We start from the raw sequence: 23201 nt of genomic DNA, 5'->3' as shown, positions 1-23201 counted from the left end.
TGGAAAAACCATAGCTTTAACTATACGGACCTTTGTTGGCAGGGTGATGTCTCTGCTTTTTAAGATGCTGCCTAGGTTTGTCATTGCTTTTCTCCCAAGAAGCAGGTGTCTTTTAATTTCGTGGCTGCTGTCACCATCTGCAGTGATCATGGAGCCCAAGAAAGTAAAATCTCTCATTGCCTCCATTTCTTCCTCTTCTATTTGCCAGGAGGTGCACGTTCACCATCATTGCTTTAGTGGCTCCCAAAGTGGGTGGCACTGCCTGCTTTGGGGTGGCAGGTGGGAGGTGAGATTACCTAGGCAGATGCTAAGAGACAAAGGTACAGCGGGGGGGGCTGTGTGCTGGAAATGACTCCATCCACTTTTGCTTCTGGTCTCACCCACCACTGGCATGCAGACCCTGTAGGAGGGAATGCAGCCATTGGCCTGGAAAAAGTTCCCCCCTCTTGTCTTAACTGAGAAACAAATACAACCATTCAACAAATGAGCTGCTTGAAGCGTTGGGTGAGCAAAGGCCTTTAGTGTCAGAGTGAGCCAGCCAGTAAACCACACGCAGTTCAAAACTGGAGTTAACTATTTATTGTCAAAAGCACTATCTACACAGACTTGGCTGAGGGTCAGGCCTAATGAGGACAGCGGCTCATTCCCCATAGGTCTTACACCATGAAAGCAGTTGTCGAGACTAAAGGTCCCTGCCTCCCCGCAGCCATCTGTGTCTCCTCCTCTCTAGGGCTTTCCCCAAACAATTGGAGCCTGAGCCTCCATGCAACCTGTCTTTGCTCCTCTCCTGGTTCTGGGAGCCTGAGGGGGAGGGGATCCTGTCGCAGCAGGAGGGGGAGAAACCCACGAGTCTTCACCAGCCTGTCTCATCTCTGCCTCTTGATCTTCCTCTCCTCCCTCCCCTGCTTCAGCTTCTGCCTCTGATTCTGGACTTCCTTCTGCCACAGACTCTCCCAGCTCTCTAAGTCCTGTTGCTTCTTTAGCTTCCGATACCTTCTCCTCCCAGTCTTCTCCCTCTGAACACTCATTGTTCTCCCACCACCACTCCCTGGCTCCGAGCCTTCTTCCCTTGGTGGTTCCCCAGCTGGTTCCTCCCTCTATTCCTCTGTGTTCAACCAGTCAATGTAACTTAGGACTGAATAATCACATTTCTGCCTTTGAAGAGAGACCTGTGTAATGTGGAAGGAGTCTTAGGTAGGACTGGGAATGTCCTACAACTGAAACCATGAGGAGTTGTTGCCAGTGTAGACAAGGCTGAACTAGATGAACCATTGCTCAGACTCAACAGAAGGTGGTATTGCAGCCACCGGTTCAGTAGGGCTCAAATGACCTCAAGATGCCACAGGGGTACCTACTACCTGCCCCAGCAAAGCACCTGACCCTGGGCTTTGTCTTTCACATCTCAGCAACTTGTCACTCATGGACTTCTTCCAAAATTACTCAACTGACTCTCCACTCCCTGGGTTGACTACCAGCCTGGTTGAGCAGGGGCAAAAGTCTGTACTTGGTGGCTGGCAGGCCGGACAGTACGATGCACTGCACAATGGCTGAGGACATTCACTTATCCCTGACGTAAGGCTGGAGTAAAAAAAGAGAACCACACACTCTGAATCATCTTAAATAAGAGGTTGCCATCTAGCGGAAAGATGAACAAAGGACACTTGGTCTGGAAAAAGAAGAACAAGTCGAGCTCTGCTGGACCACCCCAAAGGTTCATCTAGTCCAGAATCATGTTCTCATGGTCACCAACTAGATGCCACTGCAAACCCCTTGAGCAGGAACCATGTGTGGCAGAACTTTCCCTACTGATTCCAAGCGACTGGTGTTTGGAGGCACACTGCCTCTGATAGGGGAGAACGAATGTAGCTCCTGTTCCTAACCGTCATGTTATTGTCCTTGATGTGCCTCATCTAGAGCCATCTACGGAGCAGCTCCTCAGTGCGTTTATTTTCCTTTTGGATATCTGGAGAAGAAAGGCCACAATTGCCTAGTTTGCTTTTACATGTCTATGGTCAGACCTGGGATCTTCTGCAATGGATTTTCCAACAGTTTCTCATTTGTAAATATCAAAACTATAATAAACTAAATATAAACAATGTATTTGTGAGCTGCCTAGAGATCTCCTCATATGGAGCAGATGTAGATAGATAGCATAGGAGCCAATTCCTAGGGGACAAGGTCCCTTCGGCTATCCCAATAAAATATGGGGGGGCAGCCCCCCCAAGTTAATGGACATTGCCATTCAAATGGTGTGTATGTGCTGTGTCTTATGATTATGTGGGGTGGGGCTTACCTGCCCCCCTATTTTATTCACGTTGGCACACCTAATAGATAGATGATAGAAAATAATAATAATAATACAAAAGAAAAGCAAACAGATATCAGGGTTTCAAGCTGCCCATTTTTTCCAGTAACAGAGTTCCAGAAGCAGGCCTTGCTAGACCAGTTCTCTTGTGAGAAAAGACGATCAGAGGTTTTTGTGTGCCTTTCATAATATATTTATTTGCACAATCTTCCAAGTGGAGACCTTTATCCTAGTTGGTATTTGTGCTAAATCTGAATTGATTTTATGTAGGTGGTGTTGAGAAATCTATCTTATGTCTATGTGCAGTTGTTACTTGTATGGTTTTTGTTGTATTGTAAACCATTTTGGGATGCCTTGTGTAAAGCGATTCATAAATAAAAATAAATATATGTTATGATATGATAATATACCAGTTGAGCAAGGCATGGGATACTAGTCTTTGAAGGAGCATCACCTCCCCATCTGGCAGCCATTTGTTGCTTGTATGACAGGCCAATCACAGGAAAGGCAATCCTGATGAAATATGGCTTTATTTGTTATTAATAACATTGGTTTTGTACTCTTTCTGCATCGAGTAACGTTTCCTGTTGTAACGTCTAATTCATTGTGGGCCTGTTGAGAATGTACTTTATGTATTGCATTGTTTGTTTCTGATTTTCTGGTTTACCTTTTTGTAAATCCCTTTGAGGGTTCCCCCACCCCCCATCAAGTGGTATACATATTTATCAAACAAACATTTTATGAGTTAATGGCTTTGAAACCTGGTTTGTTTGGTCCTCCCCCCTTTTCCTTTCTTTCTTTTTAAATTTATTTTACTTCATATTCCTTACTAGATTGTTATTTTAACTTCCTAATAAAAGATTGAATATATATACACATATATTTAATAAGCTTTTCCTTTATCTTCTTTGACATAATAAGCTTTTCCATTATCTTTTTCTAAACACCAGTGCTTAACTAAAAAAATTTAATTATAAAAACCGTCTGTGGGGGAAACATGTCGTTTTTTAAAAATAGAGATTGGGGTTTTATTTGCCTTTAAAGTTTTTTCATTATTTCAAACAAAGAAGATAAAACAGCTTACAATGAATCAAAACACTACAGTTCAGCTCCTAGATGCAATTGACTAGAAAGTCCGCTTGGGGGAGGCAAAACCCTCTTCTTCTTCTTATGCAACAGTTCTGATGGAAAATAGGAAACTGGAAATTAAAAATCTATGGGAATTAAAATCTCCCTGCAAGGCACATCTAACTGCTTGTTGGAGCAGTAGTCATAAAAGCATCAAGCACTACCGATTTGGGTGGGAAAAGAGCCCGCTGCCAGCTGGCAGAAGTTCTTAAATAGTTTTATATAAGGAGGGAAATTCACAGAGACATGCTGTCCGGGAATAAGGCAGAGGAGGGCTTGGAGGCTCCAAATCTTCAGTTGTCTGACAACTCTTGCCAGATCAAGCAGTTGACGCAGAGCCTAAGAGGTACTGTAGTTTAGAAGTCATTTGGAACATCTACGGAACTAGGGCAAAGTCCCTTGCAGTTGAGAGTTTTGCCATTCTGCAGACTGACACCTTTGGCTTAGAGGAGAATCAAAAATCCATTTGCCAATACTGCTCTCAGGGTCTGGGAGAGGAGGAAGCAAAAATCAGCACCCTTGAAGTCACCAAGAATGTAATTTAGAAGAGGACCTTAATGCCCTTGTTGTATTTGTATGTACTTTTTAAACTTTGCCTGGGTACCTATTAGGACAGCATATGTTGATCTGTGTGTGTATAATAAGATGGATTTAGGTTTGGCATCCATCTGTCTTGGGAGGCAATTGAAGATTGCACCCTTTGGGGAGGAAATCAAACTGTTGGAGAGTTACGGCATCTGCTAAGAAGGTGACTATTGGTCTTTTTACCCTTGTTTCCCCCTTTTCTCCCTTCCCCCTTTTTTCTTCAATATATTTGCATTTTTAAAAAATCAATATTAAATAATTAAGGATCCACATCTAACCCAGGTTCCCTTCTGAAGAGCAATGACCACAAGGGGCTTGAACAATATTACAGATGAGAACGACAAAACATATTCAGTGTCAAGGTTACTATGATCATCGCGGACTAGAGGAAATGAATCTTCATAGAGAGTTGCACATGTAATTTCTATTCACAAAAAGTCATCTTGAAATAAACGGTAGGCCCTAAAACCAAGGACATGAGGCTCTTTGATGCACAAATATGTCATCAGGTCTCCTGGTGTGGATCAGCCTCTCTGCCAACCTGGTGCCCACCAGCTGTTGGGATCTGTGGTCCAAAACAGCTGGAGGGCTAACAAATCCCAGGTGGCCCAGATTACTGTCCACCTTTCCATCCTGTCATTTAACAGAGCACTGAGGTCTCCAAGGACGGTCCAGAGGAAAAGCAATTTTGGTGCCCTCTGTGAACAATGCGGATCTTATGGGAAAGTTGGGGAGGCTGCCAAGCTCAAGTGATATCCTGGCACCTGTTGTGAGAACCACCAGCTTAGCCTTGCCTTGCTGGAATGCTTGAGTTCCTGAGTGAGATAGTAGCCAAGTAACCAAGGTCCATAGCTATGAAGTGGGGTGGGGGAGAGAGACAGAATGGTTTAAGATATTAGACTGGATGAAGACAGAGAACATGTCCCAGTGCTATGGCTATCTGCCTGCCTGCTTTAGTATTATGATATTGGGACCTTAGGGGAGAAGAGAAAATATAATATTTGTATGGACTATTGGCATTTGATCCGTCCTGTTTTATTAATATACAAGAAAAATATGTTTACAGTAAAAGGCTAAAATAAGGAGGATATGCCCTGCTTTTAACGACCCTAGCAGTGCTTTTTATTTATAGAGCCATCATGCTCGAAGTATTGGCTTTAATTACCCTTGGGAATTTGCAAGCTAGTGGAGTTGGTGGCTCCCACTTTCTAGGGAACAAAAGCTCAGGTAGGAGGCCTTGGTCTCTTGGCAGAGGCCACCAGGTTGGCAAAAGCTGGTTTAACATATAGAGGACATTAGATAAGCTAGGAACACAAACTTTTTTCTTTTTGTAGGACAGGCCTGTGTTAACTTTTCCCTGCCTTTCGCCAAGCACTGCTCTCAATTGTCCACTGGATGTCTCTGTGCAGTTGCTTTACAGAGGCTCGTAAACACAAGTCGAGGCTCCAGTTGCCGAGCCCAGTCTTGGAAGCTGCAACCCTGTTCATCTGCACAGGTGCTGGGGAGGTCGTTTAGCGCATTGCTGAAAGAGAGAAAGTGCATCACTTCAAAGAAGGGCTCAAGATCTGCATGAAATGTGCATGTGTTAATTTTCCATGTACAAATGCAAACTTAGGAACTCTTGTTCATCATCATTATTCATTATAATTATTTGGAAATGATTATTATAATTTAAACGGAAAGGTAATGCACCTCACCTTCATTAGGGAGCCCTGTGTGCCTGCTCTGCCTGCTGTCAAGATGTTTACTGTCTGAAACTAGACTTTTACCGGAGGGCCCTTCCAATAGAGGCCTCCTTTGAATACAGAACATCTTCCGGCAGAGGACTTCCTTCCCACAATGTTTTTGCTCTCTCCTTGGAAATTTCAACCATGTGCTGGAGACGGGAGCTGATGGGACGTATTGTTTTGGAGTTTGAGCAGAGAAGCTCCTGCGCCAAGTCACATTATACCCACCAACATATAGATAGATGATGATCTAGATCAAGAGATGTACTGCAATGACAAACCTAGACAGCATCTTAAAAAGTAGACACATCACTTTGCCAACAAAGGTCCGTATAGTTAAAGCTATGGTTTTCCCAGTAGTGATGTATGGAAGTGAGAGCTGGACCATAAAGAAGGCTGATCGCCGAATAATTGATGCTTTTGAATTATGGTGCTGGGGGAGACTCTTGAGAGTCCCATGGACTGCAAGAAGATCAAACCTATCCATTCTTAAGGAAATCAGCCCTGAGTGCTCACTGGAAGCACAGAGCCTGAAGCTGAGGCTCCAACACTTTGGCCACCTCATGAGAAGAGAAGACTCCCTGGAAAAGACCCTGATGTTGGGAAAGATGGAGGGCACAAGGAGAAGGGGACGACAGAGGACGAAATGGTTGGACAGTGTTCTCGAAGCTACCAGCATGAGTTTGACCAAACTGCGGGAGGCAGTGGAAGACAGGAGTGCCTGGCGTGCTCTGGTCCATGGGGTCACGAAGAGTCGGACACGACTAAACGACTAAACAACAACAACAACTCTATGAGATGTCTACTGCACAAGCCCCATCGAAACATCTCCTGCATGGCTCCAGTTAATTTCAACAGGGCTTGTGCAGGAGAACTTCTCAGGTTTTTGAGCCTTTGATCAACTATGGAACTTGCCAGGGCAGATTTTGGCCTTTCAATTTTCAGTGGCGCCCTGTGCGAGGCAAAAATCTGCCGCAGCCGCCTGCTGTTGAGTTCAATTGATCAGTGCAGCTACCCTAAAGCCACCTCTGAATGCGGGCATAGCCAGACTTGGGGGGGGGGGGGGACAGAACCAAGTTTTCTGCAACACAATTGGTCAGTTAATTAAGTATTTATATTTACTTGATGGCGGGTGGGGGGAAGCAGCTGCACCCCTGCACCCCCCCAGGCTACGCCCATGCCTCTCAAACTCCCTAATTGTGAGTTAAGTGGGAGGGGTGCCCATTTTGCTGCATAATTAATGCTTTAAACACAGAGTAGTGTTGTAGTTGCATTCAATGTGTTGACATTTAATGAACTGGCCATCCCATTCCGCACCAATAGAATTTGTGGTTGCATTTCAGAGGCAGGTTTATATACAAGACAGTACAGTCTAGCTTGGGTGTTACTAAATTATCTAATGAATAAACTAAAATAGAATGGATAACCATGGCTCGATCATCTATTGAAAGAATGAACTGGGCGTAGGAAGGTCCAGTCTTGAATACAGCATCGATGTGTTTTGTTGTATACTCATTTTTCACTAATATATATATATATATATATATACATATATTAAGCACCATGCAGATATGCCTAGTTGGTATTCACACTCAGGAATACTTTGTGTCTAACACAATTAAATTGAGAGCATCGTGTGATACACAGTACGGCGTTTTCCTTGTGATGAATATATGTGCAAGATCTTGGGCGAAAAGTCGCACACTCCTGCTTTCCAAAGGATATGAGGGGAAACAGGCGAGCTCCAGCAGTGGCTCTTAAAAGTTTAGCAACGATCATATAGAATTATTTATAGAAACTAACTTGAACAGCTGCTTTTCCCACTCTCTTGCGGGACTCATTAAAATCCTGTTTAACACTCAAATAAGTCTGTGTGTTTGGTGGCGAGAGGGAGAAAAGTGTGTGTACTTTAAAGAAATTACAGGATTTGGAAATTAAGATCAAAGGTGCAGAATGATCTTGAAGTTACTCACTGCTCCCCACGCTTTCCTGACGAATTAAAAAATGATGACAAGGAGCAGAGCGGCTTCTTCTGCACAGCCAAAAATGGAACAGGAGAGTTAAATGCAGCCATGTTGCAGTCTGCATCTGAAAAAGGAAGCAGGGAATAAAAAGAGGAGGTATTCAGAGGGTGTCTCAGGAAATTACTTATGAAGCTCTGCGTAACATGATAGCACAGTGCTGGGATGTCTGGCTCCTAAGGCACATCACTGCAGAGATGAAGGCAGTCCTGCGCACACTTGTCTGAGAGTAATACAGTGGGAATACAGTGGGACTTTCTTCCATGTAAACAAGCACAAGATTGGACTGCATGGCTCATGTAATTTGGTCCTCCGTCATGAGACAAGACCCCCCCCCCGCTGCCAATTTTAAATCACCTCATGATATTCAGACAGTGGTATGTTACAAGCAGGGACGCGGGTGGCGCTGTGGGTTAAACCACAGAGCCTAGGACTTGCCACTCAGTCCCTGCTCCTGCCAACCTAGTTCGAAAGCACGTCAAAGTGCAAGTAGATAAATAGGTACTGCTCCGGCGGGAAGGTAAACGACATTTCCGTGCATTGCTCTGGTTCGCCAGAAGCAGCTTAGTCATGCTGGCCACATGACCCGGAAGCTGTACGCCGGCTCCCTCGGCCAATAAAGCAAACCCAGAGTCGTCCGCAACTGGACCTAATGGTCAGGGGTACCTTTACCTTTACCATTATGTTATAAGCAAAAACCGGGGCAAATAAAATACTCTTCCTGTTCGTACTCAACAGCTAGGCACATCTCCTTGTCTCTTAGAAGAACATAAGGGCAGCCCTGCTGTTTTCTTTTAAAGCAGAGCAAGGGCCAAACTCGATGAGACATTAAGGGTGTGATTGCATTTTGTCTAGTTTTAACATCTTAAGTAACAGGGGGAGAGATTAGAATAAGGACTGTGGTGGTTGAGGGATTAAACACCCAATGTCATGGCCTCAATTATTATTGCTTTTCCCTGCTGCCAGTTAATATCACTTCCCTCCCAGAACTAATAGCAATTGCTAGAGGGGGGAATTAATAGGGATACTGGCAGGAGAAGGAAGGGTTAACTCTCCCTATAGGCTGTGTTCTAGATCAGGGGTTAGCAACCTTTTTCAGCCGTCCACCACCATCCCTCAGACCATGTGGTGGGCCAGACTATGTTTTTTTTGGGGGGAATGAATGAATTCCTATGCCCCACAAATAACCCAGAGATGCATTTTAAATAAAAGCACACATTTTACTCATGTAAAAACACCAGGCAGGCCCCACAACTAACCCAGAGATGCGTTTTAAATAAAAGGACACATTCTACTCATGTAAAAACACACTGATTCCTGGACTGTCCACCGGCCGGATTGAGAAGGCGATTGGGCGGTATCCAGCCCACAGGCCTTAGGTAGCCTACCCCTGTTCTAGATTATACATCCTTATAGAGATAGAATGTTTCCCTCCCTTCCTCTGCTGTTAGCTTGCAGGAATACTTTTATTATTTGTGTATATTACTTAGAGCCAGTAGTGATGTATGGAAGTGAGAGCTGGACCATCAAGAAGGCTGATCGCCGAAGAATTGATGCTTTTGAATTATGGTGCTGGAGGAGACTCTTGAGAGTCCCATGGACTGCAAGAAGATCAAACCTATCCATTCTGAAGGAAATCAGCCCTGAGTGCTCACTGGAAGCACAGATCATGAAGCTAAGGCTCCAATACTTTGGCCACCTCATGAGAAGAGAAGACTCCCTGGAAAAGACCCTGATGTTGGGAAATATGGAGGGCACAAGGAGAAGGGGACAACAGAGGACGAAATGGTTGGACAGTGTTCTCGAAGCTACCAGCATGAGTTTGACCAAACTGCGGGAGGCAATGGAAGACAGAAGTGCCTGGCGTGCTCTGTTCCATGGGGTCACGAAGAGTCGGACACAACTAAACGACTAAACAACAACATATTACTTAGAGAGACATCTCAATATTTTGCACTGTTGAGCTACCACATGGCATACAACTTTGGGGATTCTGTAGAAGTTGAGAGGCGTGACTGTCCACTATGGCTCAGATGACTGACCCATCAGTGAAAGTTAAACTGTTCTAAAACTTCCCATTTGATTGTTTCAGAGTTGCTCTCTTAGGACAGAAGTACACAAATGCAAGGATACTTGCAGAGGACAGTCAACGGACAGGAGTGGAGTGCTCAAGCCTTTCCGAACCACCAGTTATTACCTGCAAATGCCCTCTGCCCAAGTCAATTGCAATATTTTTCCTAGGCTCAAAAACTGGAGGCAACTTTGGCTAAGGAACAAAAGGTCTGGCCTGGCGTTTATACGCTACCTGCTTATCTATAGATATTCCTTCAACTCCTGTATCGGTGTTTCCTTGGTAAACGTTGGCTTGGGAATTCATGTTAATTAAGGTAGTCTAGTTCCCTTAATTATTACTTCCAATTAATATTTCCAAGAAAGGGACTTTTAAGCTCCAGCTCAAACAAATCCCAATTTCAGGAAGTTCTAGGATCTGAGTATATGTCTGAGGTCCTCCTCTCCAGATACCGTTGCTAAGAAGTTATAACGTTTGCACGGATCTGTCACAATTGTGTTTAAGTGTCTCACTGAGATTCTTGTGGGTCCACTAAACCGTTAATTGTTTTAGGCTGGAATGGCAAAAGAAGATGGGCTTTTTATATAGCACCATCAATGTACAATGGTAATTTTTGTTATTGTTATTTATAGGATTGTATTTTTTTCGTGTCTTCTAAGACACCTTTGATCTAATGTGGCAGAATTGGGAATTAAAGATTAAGAGGAAACCACATTAATTTCAGCTTGGAAAATTATTTGTTGTTTTCTGTATTTGATTATAAAGCACCCCCCCCCAAGTATGTAGGGTCTATGTTTACAGTTCAGGAACCGGTAAGGATACAATCAAATAAGGTGCATTAAGACACATGTATGGTGTGCACACAGTCAACATAATTTGCCTGGGATGTTCTTACTGCTAGGTGACAGTTCTGTTGCCCAAGAGACATGCTCATTTTCTAACTGGAAATCTGGAAATATTGCAAGTCTCTTTTACTTTGACTGGCATTTAGTGACAAGATGGTATTTTAACATTAAGTATTTTCACCTGCTTTATGAAAATTACCGTATTTTTCTGTGTATAAGACACCCCCACGTATAAGACGATCCTTATTTTTTGAGCCCAAAATTAAGAAATAAATAATTGCATCATTCCATGTATAAAACGACCTCCAATTTTAAACTTTAAAAATTTTTGGGGAAATATAGTCTTATACATGGAAAAAATCTGGTGGTTTATGTGCTAATTGTTTTGCAATTTATTCAGAATTTTTTCAAAATGGAAGAAATCTAAATACAAATTTAGCAGACTGTAAAATTCTAGAGAAAATTCCTGACTTTGGAGAAGCTAAGGCATAAATCATCATTTGTTTTATACACAGAAGTAATAAGATATATGTATATGAAGGCTTCTCCCAAAAATAACACACATGGTCTCCAAAAAGCTAAGTAGAAATAATTTAGTGAGGAGGCAAAGGATCTGATTTCCAGATTGAGTCACGGGAGTAATAGGTCATAAAACATCTTCTGTAGGAGTGGGAAGACCCACAGGAACTATATAACACTCCTTTGCTGGTTCTGTGCTCTTGGCATTTCACGATCTCATGAAAGGAAGGAAAATCTTAATTCTCAGATATATGACTTGTCCAGGGAAAGAGACTACAGCTTTCAAGCTAGCTTGTTAGAAATAAATGAGTTAATGCTAGCTATAGTTGGTTGGTGGGGACAAAATCACAAACCACAGTTGAGCAAAAGCCAAAGTGAAATCTTCTGATTTCCTCCTCCCAACTACATGGGCGAGAAGGGAAGTGAGGGCTTGCGCAAGCAAGAGGCTCACTGCTGCCCATTTCGGCTTGCTCATGCAACACTAAACTGTGGTTAGTATGGTGCCCAAATGTGGTAATACCATCATAGTTGCTGGTCGTAAGAATTACCCTATTTGGAAATATTTTAAACACTTTCCCTCTATAGCAGGGAAAAGGGTGGGAGAAGCTCATGCAAATTGTATGGTCTGTCAGATGCAATGCTTCATTATAAGACTGTGACAATGTAACTTATACTCTATTTAGTTGTGGATTAGTGGTCAGATTTGCACCATTGTTTAGGAAATATAAGAATCAATGAAAAACTTGATTTAAATCAATTCACTTTGCTACAGAAGCATCATCTTAGTGATTAGTCCAATTTCTCAACCAAAGTATATTTCTGATTAATAAAGGCTAACAATCATCTAGCTGTAATTAATTGATAGATTGTGAAGAGGGTTTCACAATGGATCATGCTTTTGAAAGATATTATGTCTCCTCCCTGGATTCTCAATTAGCACAAATTTAAAAAGGCTGTAACCCTTTTTACTTATGAATGTTAAAGGTATCTCTGCCCAAATGTTCACGTTTCAGTATTTTAGCCAATGAGAGCCAAGGCACTGACTGGGGTAAATGTTGTGCAGGGATGAGAAAAGGACCTGTCAAACTTGGATTCAAAAGCAAACTTGCCTGATTTGATCTGGGTGGATCAGATCAGATCATGAGTCCATTTCAGAATCTGCAGTCTGACGATCCCTTCATGAGGTTGTCCTGAGTTTTTACATGTAGGCAGTTGTGTTTTTTCCATAAAATTCTCCCTGAGAGTGATGGAATGTCCATCAAGTCCTGTCACACCCAGAGGGCCTTGCCATCTTGCAGTCAAATTGTGTGGCAGCAAGGAGTCTCGTGCAGTAGCCACACCAGGCTGTGGGCAGCTGGACGATCTATATTTGGACTTTTTAAAAGGCAATAAGTAGCTTTTACAAGAACAGAAGCAGCACTGCCTCAAAGGTAGTTTATTTTTATTTTTTACCTTGATGCTTCTGCATAGGTTTTAAAGGAATTCCCCTTAAAAATCTGCATAGGAAGATTTATAAAATAAATTAAATAACTTCAAGTTTTTTAGACTACTTGTATTCAGTTTTGAAGTTTCACATTGTTTTACAATGAAAATGCTCTAGTGGAACCAATCCAGTGCCTTACATTTGCATCACACTGCCCTCCCTCCCAGGAAGCAGTATCGACTCACCTGCTAGGAGGTAAGGTCAGTGTCTGCATCCCACCCTGCTGCTTACTACCGGTGACAGAGTATTATTTCTGCAAGCTACCCACAGAAAATATAAACGAGGCAGGTAGAAACAAATAAAAGGGAGTCTGTTTTTTTGTGCAAGTCATGTATGTCTAGATAAGAAAGCACTGTAACATAAACATAAAACCGAATTGTTGTTGTTTAGTCGTTTAGTCGTGTCCGACTCTTCATGACTCCATGGACCAGAGCACACCAGGCACTCCTGTCTTCCATTGCCTCCCGTAGTTTGGTCAAACTCATGCTGGTAGCTTCGAGAACACTGTCCAACCATCTCGTCCTCTGTCGTCCCCTTCTCCTTGCGCCCTCCATCTTTCTCAACATCAGGGTCTTTTCCAGGGAGTCTTCTCTTCTCATGAGGTGGCCAAACTATTGGAGCCTCAGTTTCACATCTGCCCTTCCAGTGAGCACTCAGGGCTGATTTTCTTCAGAATGGATAGGTTTGATCTTCTTGCAGTCCATGGGACTCTCAAGAGTCTCATCCAACACCATAATTCAAAGGCATCAATTCTTCAGCCTTCTTTATGGTCCAGCTCTCACTTCCATACATCACTACTGGGAAAACCATAGCTTTAACTATACAGACCTTTGTTGGCAAGGTGATGTCTCTGCTTTTTAAGATGCTGTCTAGGTTTGTCATTGCTTTTCTCCCAAGAAGCAGGTGTCTTTTACTGTAATTTCGTGACTGCTGTCACCATCTGCAGTGATCATGGAGCCCAAGAAAGTAAAATCTCTCACTGCCGAATACATACCACTAAAAATATGGCTTTATACTTGGACCAAGTGATCCCTGGACGAACAAGTACTGGTACACAGAATCCAAATTCACCCTGGAAAGCAGATTAAGCTCCTTGAGAAAACTTGATTTCAAGGGGCAGACAAGAGAATTGGATTTAGTGAACTTCTTCCAGCATTCCTAGCTATTACACCGATTCCAAAGGGGAAAAGTGGATCCCACAATTTGACGTTTTGTGAGTGGCAATGAGAGAAGCCATTATATCATGGGTGAGCCTAATCAGATTTCATCAGACGATGAGGCCACATTTCAAAAGTGTTGGTATCAATACATGATTGGCTATCAACCCAACAAATAGTGCATTGATTACATTTACACTTAGAATCATAGAATCATAGAGTTGGAAGAGACCACAAGGGCCATCGAGTCCAACCCCCTGCCAAGCAGGAAACACCATCAGAGCACTTCTGACATATGGTTGTCAAGCCTCTGCTTAAAGACCTCCAAAGAAGGAGACTCCACCACACTCCTTGGCAGCAAATTCCACTGTCGAACAGCTCTTACTGTCAGGAAGTTCTTCCGAATGTTTAGGTGGAATCTTCTTTCTTGTAGTTTGGATCCATTGCTCCGTGTCCGCTTCTCTGGAGCAGCAGAAAACAACCTTTCTCCCGCCTCTATGTGACATCCTTTTATATATTTGAACATGGCTATCATATCACCCCTTAACCTCCTCTTCTCCAGGCTAAACATGCCCAGCTCCCTTAGCCGTTCCTCATAAGGCATCGTTTCCAGGCCTTTGACCATTTTGGTTGCCCTTCTCTGGACACGTTCCAGTTTGTCAGTGTCCTTCTTGAACTGTGGTGCCCAGAACTGGACACAGTACTCCAGGTGAGGTCTGACCAGAGCAGAATACAGTGGCACTATTACTTCCCTTGATCTAGATGCTATACTCCTATTGATGACTTACACTTACACACGTTAATAAATAAATAAAATTGCCTGTGGAAAAAAAAAATACACTTACACACATTTCCTCTCAGGAGCACAGAGCAGCCTATATATAGATTCAAGGTGGTTTCCCCTTCCAGGCATTGCTCAGGGTTATATTTTCTTAGATTTAGTTGCTGAATTGTATCATGGAGCTCCTTCACACCGCTTGCTGGGCCATGCAGGCTAGGATAATCATCTTGACGAAGTAATACTCACAAGTCCTAATTTTTTTTCTTGTTGAATACGAGTCACAACATTCTTATATCATAGGGGGACAGGAATTCCTTTGCTTCTTTTAGTTCTTGAGCTACAAAAGCAATAGTTTGTGTCAAGAATCAATGTGCTTTCGTCAACGTTCAATGCACTAGGCAATGTTCCCCATTCATCCTCACACCAATGTGATATGGTTAGGGGGGAACTGTCTTTCTCCATCTGCTATTCCAATAGAGGCCAATCAAACACCACAGAGAAAAAGTGCAACAGCCGTTCCCGTTTATCCCCAGTATCTGCTGGTTAGAGGTATACATCTGCTGAATTCGGAGAATGGCTAGACTATGACAGGCAGAGAAATTAATGTTTTCCTATGACAGGCAGATAAAGTAATGCTTTCCTACCTATGTATATGTGTATCCAGTTAATACTGGCTTGTAACTAGTTCACACTCCCATAACATGGAGAAACAGGCAGATATCAGCAAACAGCCAAATATATGAGCTAGAGAGTCAGTATGGCATGGCAGTTGGGAGTGCTGGATTTGGGAGAGCTGGTTTCAAATCTCTACTCAGGCAGTCATAAAGCTCATTGGGTTATCTTGAGCTATAACTACATCTCAGCTTAACTTACCTCACAGGAATGTTGGGATAAAGTACCGCATGAAGAACCACATATATCACTCTCACCTCATTGAAGGAACAGTGGAAAAACAACACAATCCAAATTATAATCTAGTGTGTAATCATGTTACAAGATGCCTTATATTGAGATTGGCCATGGTCTTTTTCCAGCCAATTTGACATCCTGCTTCATAGCCAACCAAAGTGGCAGGGGCAACTCAGACAGATGGGCAGGTATTAAAAAATTATTATTATTATTATTATTATTATTATTATTATTATTGCTGCTCAGATAAGACAGGTAGTTGGCACAATTGCTCCTGGGCTTCCTCTTCAGTGTTGTAGAGTTCAACCAATTACGGACTGTGAAGTAATATGGATGTAGACTAGAGATCAAGTCTCGTTCTATAGTTCTAATATATTTATTCGATCTGTTACAAAATTGTACACACCTAAATAACAAGACATGACACGACTGACAAAAAGTGAGTCATGGGGTGGGTGTGTAAAATACTAAACATATTATTTTACAGTACATATTACTGAGGTGATTACAGTATACCAGTCCAATGAACTCTTCAATAAATCAACTTGGAAAACACACAAGAATTGGAATGAACTAATGAGTAGGGCCTGCTTATCTATGCCATATTGCAATATATGCTGTAGGTATTTCTCGTCCATGTGTTGCTCCATTTGTATATTTAATAAAATCATACTAAACTGTGTAAAATTACCTTGTTTTTTCTCTCCCCTTGCCCTCTTCAGTTTGTACAACAACTTTTCCATTAAGGCTGTTTGCCAGACTGTATTATACCAGTGATCAATATTCATTAATTGCAAGGAAAAGCTCAAGGCTTGTTCTAAGGTCCGCTGAACACTGGTTAGGGCACATAACTGTGTGTGCCATGTGAAAATATAGGCAGCAAAAGAAGCATACTTTGTAACCTGTGCTGCATCCTCTAGCAGCCAGCAAGCTAAGCTCTTTCGAGTATTCAGAGGTTGCTGTGGAGGAGGGACCCCTGGAGCCTTCAAGAACCTGCTGTAACCAACTAGCTGCATATTTTTAGGATAAAATTGCTCGGCTTTGGAGAGAGACCTTGACTCCGCAGGTGTTGCAGTTCCAACTGAAGTGCCTAATGCCATTTCTTGCAATGCCCTGTAGGATCCCTTTCAGTTTATGCACTCTTGTGACACAAATAAAATGCATTATTCTCTGATTGACTACATACCCTCTTGATGCCTGTCAGTCTCTGCCATCTTGAAAGATGCAATGGTGTGGCCAGTCCTAAAAACGCCAGCCTTACACCTATTGATTTGGACCACCTACCAGTCAATTGCAAATTCCACTTGCTTTGCTGATACTTGTTATCATTCTAGACAAATTCCTTCTAGAACCCATCTGGGTTCAGGCCTTGCTATGGGACCAAATTGGCCTTGGTTACCCTGTGGATGACCTCTATCGAGAGCAGAAAAAGGACAATGCAGTCTTGCTCCTTCAGTGTCACTTCAGCTTTTAATAGCCGTGACCATGGCATTCTCCTACAATGACTCTGTGGGCTATGCACCAGTGCCTGGACACCCCCTGGCAGGGGGTTGGACTCGATGGCCCTTGTGGTCTCTTCCAACTCTATGATTCTATGATTGTTCTAGATTTTTTTTTTAACCGTTTCTAGATGAGGGCAAATAAACTGAGCTTAAATCCCAGTGGAGTGGGTGACTGGCTCTTGTGTCAAACAAACAGGCCAATTGCTTGTCTTGGATGGGACTGTGCTCCTTTCTGAAGGAGTTTGTTTGTTTGTTACCCACTCAGAAAGTTCCAGGGTGGGCTACAGCCTTAGCCATAGAATGCAAGTGCAGGACACTACTTCTGTGGGGAGGGAATTTGACAGTGTTGGACTTGCCACAGAGAATGACCTCTCCTGCATTACCATTCCCCAAACCTATGAAGGTGGTAGAACTACCAAGAGGGTTCCTTCTTCTGACCTTAACACTCAGTGTGTGGGTGCTCCTGGATCCAGCTTTGTTAACTAGAGCTTTTACAGATGCCATATGATATTCACTCCACAGCTGTGAGTTGAACTTCCAGTGTACTTTGGAACTCCCTGCCTATTAACATGAGGCAGGCACCCTTGTTGTAGTGCTTCAGATGCCTGTTAAAAAATTAATTGGTCTGGTAAGTCTACCAGGACATAATCTAATTAACTATGCACTTGGTTTTTAAAACTTTCTGATTTAATGTGTATATTACTGATAATTGTTTTGCGTTGTTTTTATGCACCCTACATAGGGATTCTTTTTATTAAGCGCTTTACAGCTTCTATTACTATTTAATTTATGCATCACTTCCTGTGAAACATCCTGAATCGATTAACAATAAAGATAAATACATTCTAAAATATCTAGAAGTTCATATTGGTTACTCACCTGTTGCTGGGAACCCAGATCTCTCTCAAGATAGGGTCTTTTGTAGGAATTGTCACACTGCCCCATTTATCAAGCCACAGCACTTTGTCATTAAGAAAGTGTAAATTCCATGTCCACATTCACAACTGGAAGACCTATTACACTCTGGAGTTCTGTGTACAGTGCAACTGATACAACTGGTAGTAAGCAATTCAACAGCCTCTGCTTGCATCATTTTTTTTTTTTAATAACTTATTCTTTTAGCAACTTTTGAAGTTTTGAGCACTTTTCTACTACATATATCTTTCAGCATGGAGGGTGCAGGTAGTGATGGGAAAAGAATGAGATACCCTGCCCCAGCAATATTCTGACATTGTGCTGACATCCCCCCCCCATTTACTTTGAAGGTTTCTCTCTTATTTTTATTTATGTTGTAATAGCTCTGAACAGGTGTACCCCTTGCAGTAGGGTTAACCTTGAGGACAGAGAACAATGCTAAGGGCACTACCACTGTGCTGAAACAAATAACCAGTGCAAGACCACTCCATGTTATGGTGGAGAGTGTATAGGATTTTGACCAGAGAGCTCAGCAGTCACCTCTGCCATGGAACTCACCATAAGCAATGTTATTGAGATCTGCTGAATGGCCCACAGGAATCAGAGGAAGCTGTTACAGTGGCAGAACTTGAGATATGCCGCCAGTATGACAGATAGCTGGTAAAATGCTCCCATACACCAGCAGATGACATGGAGTGGAGGTGTGGGCTGCACAGGGGAAGAACATACACATAACAAATCTGATACCCTTCAAGTTATGGCCAACCTTCAGCGATGGTGCAACATTACCCCAGCCCCCAGACCCACTGTAAGGGATTTCTCTCCTGTTGACTTTTACTGCAAGGGAAAGACTTTAAAAACTGCTCCCCTCCCAGGCTGAGCATGTTTACAATTTGGTGCCCTTTCCACATCTCCAGATCTGGTGTAGTAGGTTAAGTATAGGGTTGCATGGGCTATGTCCTTGGGAAAATCAGTACCATTCAGCCAAACCCATCACATAAGGGTTTTTTTTAGGGGGGGGGGGAATGTGGGGTTGTGTATACAACCATCAGCTCCCTGGAGGAAGAAAATAAAATAAACAAACACATTGTATTGCATTGTATTTATTTGATTTACACCCCATCCTTTAACAGCTTACCTGGGCAACTTACAGAAAGATTAAATAACTACAGTAAGACTATTAAAACAAAAACATTCCTACATCATGATAGAGCAGAGCAGCATATAAGCGGTCAGCAGAAATAAAAACAAACACCAAGCAAAGTAGTGTATGGAGGATTATTAGTATTATCAGTATAATCACCTGGTAAACCACCGTTTCAATTTATACATAATTAAAAACAGTTAAAAAACACAAAACAAGTACAATTAAAATAAGACTAAATCTCTTAACAAGTGGACAGTCAGGGTAAATACCCATTTATCCAGCTGGGAAAGCCTGTCAAAACAAAAATGTCTTTTTCAATCTTTCCCAGAAAGGGCAAATAGTGCCTGTCCTACCTGACAGGAATGCTGTTCTACAGAATAGGAGCAGCCACACTAAAAGCCTTTCTCTTGAGTTACTGCAGAGTACGCTTCTGAAATCTTGGAAACGGAGGAGAAACTCTCCTACAGACCATTGCTATCTACTGGGTGTATAAGGAATACAATGGTCTCTCAAGTAACCTGGTCCTGAGAAGTATACGGCCTTCTGGAAATAACCATGTTATGTCTTATATTTATTAAACCATGCTTCTTCCGGGATCCAGGGACTAGTATTTCATCATAGGTGCTAAAATCCAGGATACACCATTGTGTACCACACAACATTATTTGGAGTTCATGTGGTGATTTGGTACCCCTATTTTATGTATTCCAATTACCCGAGCTCTGTAAAGTTTTCAATATTATGACTATCAACCAAGCAACATGGACATTTGTTTTCCATCTCGTATAGAAAACACAGTAAACACTACCCTTTGCTTCTGGAAAATTTTGGACACTTGAAGCCAAAGACTATACAAATTTGTTCCCGAGGCATATTAATTGACAATGGAAAACTTACTTTAGTTTCCAGCTCTTGTCCAAGAATCTGAGTTCTCACTACAGAAATGTTTCTAGTCCTCATAATAAAGGTAACTTGAAAGTATCTGGCCACATCACTATGAAGCAATAAAATTATATATAGTAACTTGTTGGTTACTATAGATAGGCAACAAATAACAATAACAATAATAATATTCTGCCATTTTTTCAAGAGCCAGATCCTAATTTTGTACAACAACTGCTAGTTCAAGTGGTAGGCAAACTAATTTCATTCCCCAGAGCAGATCTTTGGAACCACAATGGGTTTTAGCAACAAATACTATATACTCACAAGAAACATGAGGCAATTTCATGGATGTCATCTGATGTGTCATCGCAGTACGAACAAATTCTTGGAATGTACAGGAGCTTTTAGTCCACTGAATCCTGTTTCAGGACAAGGCTTTCAGAGTAAGTTTGAGTCATTTAGGGAACGTTTCAGTAATACCCCCTCCAATTTGACTCTAGGTTTTAAGTTTTGATTCGATTTCAGCCACCTTCACATTATATTACTCTATGAGATAACAGTATCTGCTGTCAAGACCATAGGAACCACTGCTGATCGCAGAAACCACCACAACCCTATGGAGTGTAGCATCCAAAGAGGAAAGCATAGCATTTCCCTCCACAGAAGCAACAAAAGAACCCCACACCTGTTCACTCTGAAACAGCAGCGAGGCAACAGAGGAGCGAGAAACTGCACAGAAGGGTAAGAAGCAGCAGGGGCGACCACAACATGTATGGATCTGGAGCAATGCAACAATGCGCTTCCAAAAATGGCTCCACACCTACCTACCCTTCCGCGCGCCCTGCATGCGTTTCCACCAAGGTTTTCTTTCTACTCTGCAGCTGCTTCCACAGTTGGTTGGTGCCCACACGAGCCAGAGGTTTCCGCTCCCACATGCCACCCAGCCAGCATGAGGAGCAAAAATCGGGCTCTCCTTAGAAGGGCCGAGCTGTCAGGTCTGCTCTTCCCTTTGCAGAACTGACCCGCGGTGCGCACGTGCGTGCCTGCCTAGATCCGTGTCTTTCTGCCAGCCCCCTCCCCCGCGCGCCCCAGGAACAGATTAATCATTTTCTCTCCATGAGATCACCGGTCGTAATAATTTATGCTAATATTATTCCCGCCCCGTTTCTCACCCCTTCTCCTTAAATTTCCCTCCTACCTAAGCGGGGACGGGGGGGGGGGCGGGGGAGAGAAGAGAAGAAACCTTTCTCTCTCTTTCTTTTTAACCCCCCTCCCCAATCTTTCTCTGGGATAAAGGCCCTTTATCGCATTGCATAGGAACGCGGGCCCGGCTGGATCAGGCCAGCTGCCCATCAGGCCAGCAAGTCCCCTGTTCCCTCAAAGACGCTGGGCACTTCCGACGTGAGGCAACTCGAATCCCTACAGGACCGTTTAATAACTTTCGAAAATCGTTTATGGACCCCCCCCCCGTTAAACCGCCGCCAACTGACAACCCAAAGGCAGGCGCGTTTCAAATCTTTAATCTCTGAGGTAAACTGAAGCCAAGCGCCCCCCCCCCCCCCTTTTCTTCTTCCCAACGCTTCCCTGTCCCTCGGCAGATCCTCCCTCCTTCTAGCCTCGGCCCTTTATATGTACGTCCCTTTATGCGGCCTCCTCCTCCAGCCACCCCGCCCCGCCATCTCCCCTCCCACCAAGCGGCAGCCTTCCCCCCCCTTTCTCCACCTCCTCAGGACCCGCCGCCCCTCGGACGCGGCATGCAAGCTAGGGCGCCATTGGCCGAGCCGCGTCGCTCCTTCCGTGCGGGAGGCGAGGATTGGGTGAGGGTGGGAGGAGGAGGACGAGGAGGCCCGCCTTGCCCGTAGCGAGAGCGAGTTGTATGTGTGTGTGTATAATGTGTGGTGAGTGAGGAGAGAAGGGAATAAGGGAGGGGGGAGCAGAGAGAGGAGGAAGGCGCGCGCGCGCCGGGGTTGAGGGTGGGGGGAGTTTGCCTTGCCTTGCTTGCCTGCCTTTTTTTCCCCTCCCTCCTTCTCTCTCTCTCTCTCCCTGGCAGTGTCAATGGCTCCTCCTGCCACGGAGCGGCGACGGGCTTAAGCCGAAGCCGGGCCAGGGGGAGCTGTGGGCGACTCCCTCGAGAGAGAGAGAGACGGGGGGGCACGAAAGCGGCGATATTTGAGGCTGGGGGAAGGGGGAGGGAGGGGAAAGCGCGCGCTCGTGAGGGGAACGAGGAGGAGGAGGAGGAGGAAGGAGGAGAAGGGGGGGTCACCAGCGGCACGAGCATCTCCCCCCCCCTCGCAACCTCGTTAACCGCCGCCGGCGGAGGAGCGACCTGAGCGGCGACTGAGGAGAAGCAAGGAGGAGGCTCCTTCTTTTCCACCGAGAGAGAGCGAGCTCTCAGTCGGGCCGGTTCCCCTCAGCCGGCGGGGGGGCTCCCTCGTCCCTTCCTTTCCTCTCCCCCCTCCTCTCCCCTCTCCTCCCCCCCTACCCACCCCGAGTACCGGAGCCCGGAGGAGCGACCCCCTCTCCTCCCCCCGCCCGAGCCGGCAAATGAACTCGGTCCGAGCCGCCAACAGGAGACCCAGGCGAGTGTCCAGGCCGCGCCCGGTGCAGCAGCCGCCGCCGCCGCCTCCGCCGCCGCCTCCTCCCGCTCAGCCGCCTCAGCAGCAGCAGCCACTGCAACTGCCGCCGCCGCCGCCGCCACCGCCGGAGAGGAACAACAACGCCGCCGCCGCTGCTGCCGCAGCCGCCGCCGTCGCCGCTGGGGAAAGGGGTAAGAGGCCGGGGGTGGGTACGGTGGGGGGGGGCAGCGAATGTGTGTGGGGGGAGAACGGGGTGGGGGTCCCCCCTCATATAACTGCGAGGCAACGCTGTTTCCCCCACCCTTCCCTCTCCTTTCAAGGCGTACAGGCCCCGCTTTGTTTGGCTCGGGCCCTATTGGGGGTTTGTGGGTGGGCTGGGTGCCTTTTAAAAAAATAAGCTCGTTGTGGGTTCCTCTCAGGTAGGGAAGGGGGGGTCCGAGAGCCCCTTTCGGTTCCCCTGTGAGGGAGGGGGGCGAGAAGAGAGGCCCAGGATCTCTCTCTCTCTTTTTTGGCCACAGGGTGGGGAGACCACTTCCCTTCCTCCCCCCCACCCCCGTGTCCGGGACACGGCGTGTATCCCAGTAACTTGTGTTGACACCTTTCCTTTTATTCTCTCCGTCCCCTCCCAACTCTTCCTCTCAGCCC

General features: G+C 44.5%; 2 protein-coding genes across 24 annotated transcripts in view; one reads left to right on the top strand and one right to left on the bottom strand.

Annotated features, from left to right (window-relative positions):
* Positions 1 to 3090: 3090 nt before the first annotated feature.
* Positions 3091 to 21832, bottom strand: LOC308474656 (uncharacterized protein). 22 transcript variants are annotated; one of them, XR_013984789.1, is made up of 6 exons: positions 20305 to 21692; positions 14687 to 20089; positions 13679 to 13756; positions 7719 to 7833; positions 5337 to 5540; positions 3091 to 3921 (listed from the first exon to the last, which is right to left on the bottom strand). XR_013984789.1 is itself a non-coding variant. In XM_081001228.1 (4 exons), exons 1-4 carry the CDS (start codon positions 20913 to 20915, stop codon positions 5399 to 5401), a joined length of 459 nt encoding a protein of 152 aa, XP_080857354.1. In that variant the 5' UTR covers positions 20916 to 21692; the 3' UTR covers positions 5038 to 5398. The 22 variants fall into 22 exon arrangements, 1 of the variants encoding a protein (XP_080857354.1); XR_013984788.1 differs by lacking the exon at positions 3091 to 3921 and adding an exon at positions 21703 to 21832 and having other exon boundaries at positions 5038 to 5540; positions 20305 to 20399; XR_013984793.1 differs by lacking the exon at positions 3091 to 3921 and having other exon boundaries at positions 5038 to 5540; positions 14687 to 14959; positions 18507 to 20089.
* A 377-nt stretch (positions 21833 to 22209) lies between these two features.
* FBXO11 (F-box protein 11) overlaps positions 22210 to 23201 on the top strand; it is a 70035-nt gene continuing 69043 nt past the window's right edge. Inside the window, exon 1 of one of the 2 annotated variants that reach the window (XM_081000902.1) lies at positions 22210 to 22747. In XM_081000902.1, coding sequence (XP_080857028.1) covers positions 22525 to 22747 — 223 coding nt within the window. In that variant the 5' untranslated portion in view covers positions 22210 to 22524. The remainder of the gene's footprint in view (positions 22748 to 23201) is intronic. The other variant, XM_081000901.1, reaches the window with a different exon arrangement.

This window comes from Podarcis pityusensis (genome assembly GCF_964106645.2).
Source record: "Podarcis pityusensis genome assembly, chromosome: 3".
In the NCBI taxonomy this organism is placed as follows: domain Eukaryota; kingdom Metazoa; phylum Chordata; class Lepidosauria; order Squamata; family Lacertidae; genus Podarcis; species Podarcis pityusensis.
Note: the sequence above shows the minus strand (reverse complement) of the source record. Positions and strands in the feature narration are given on the sequence as shown.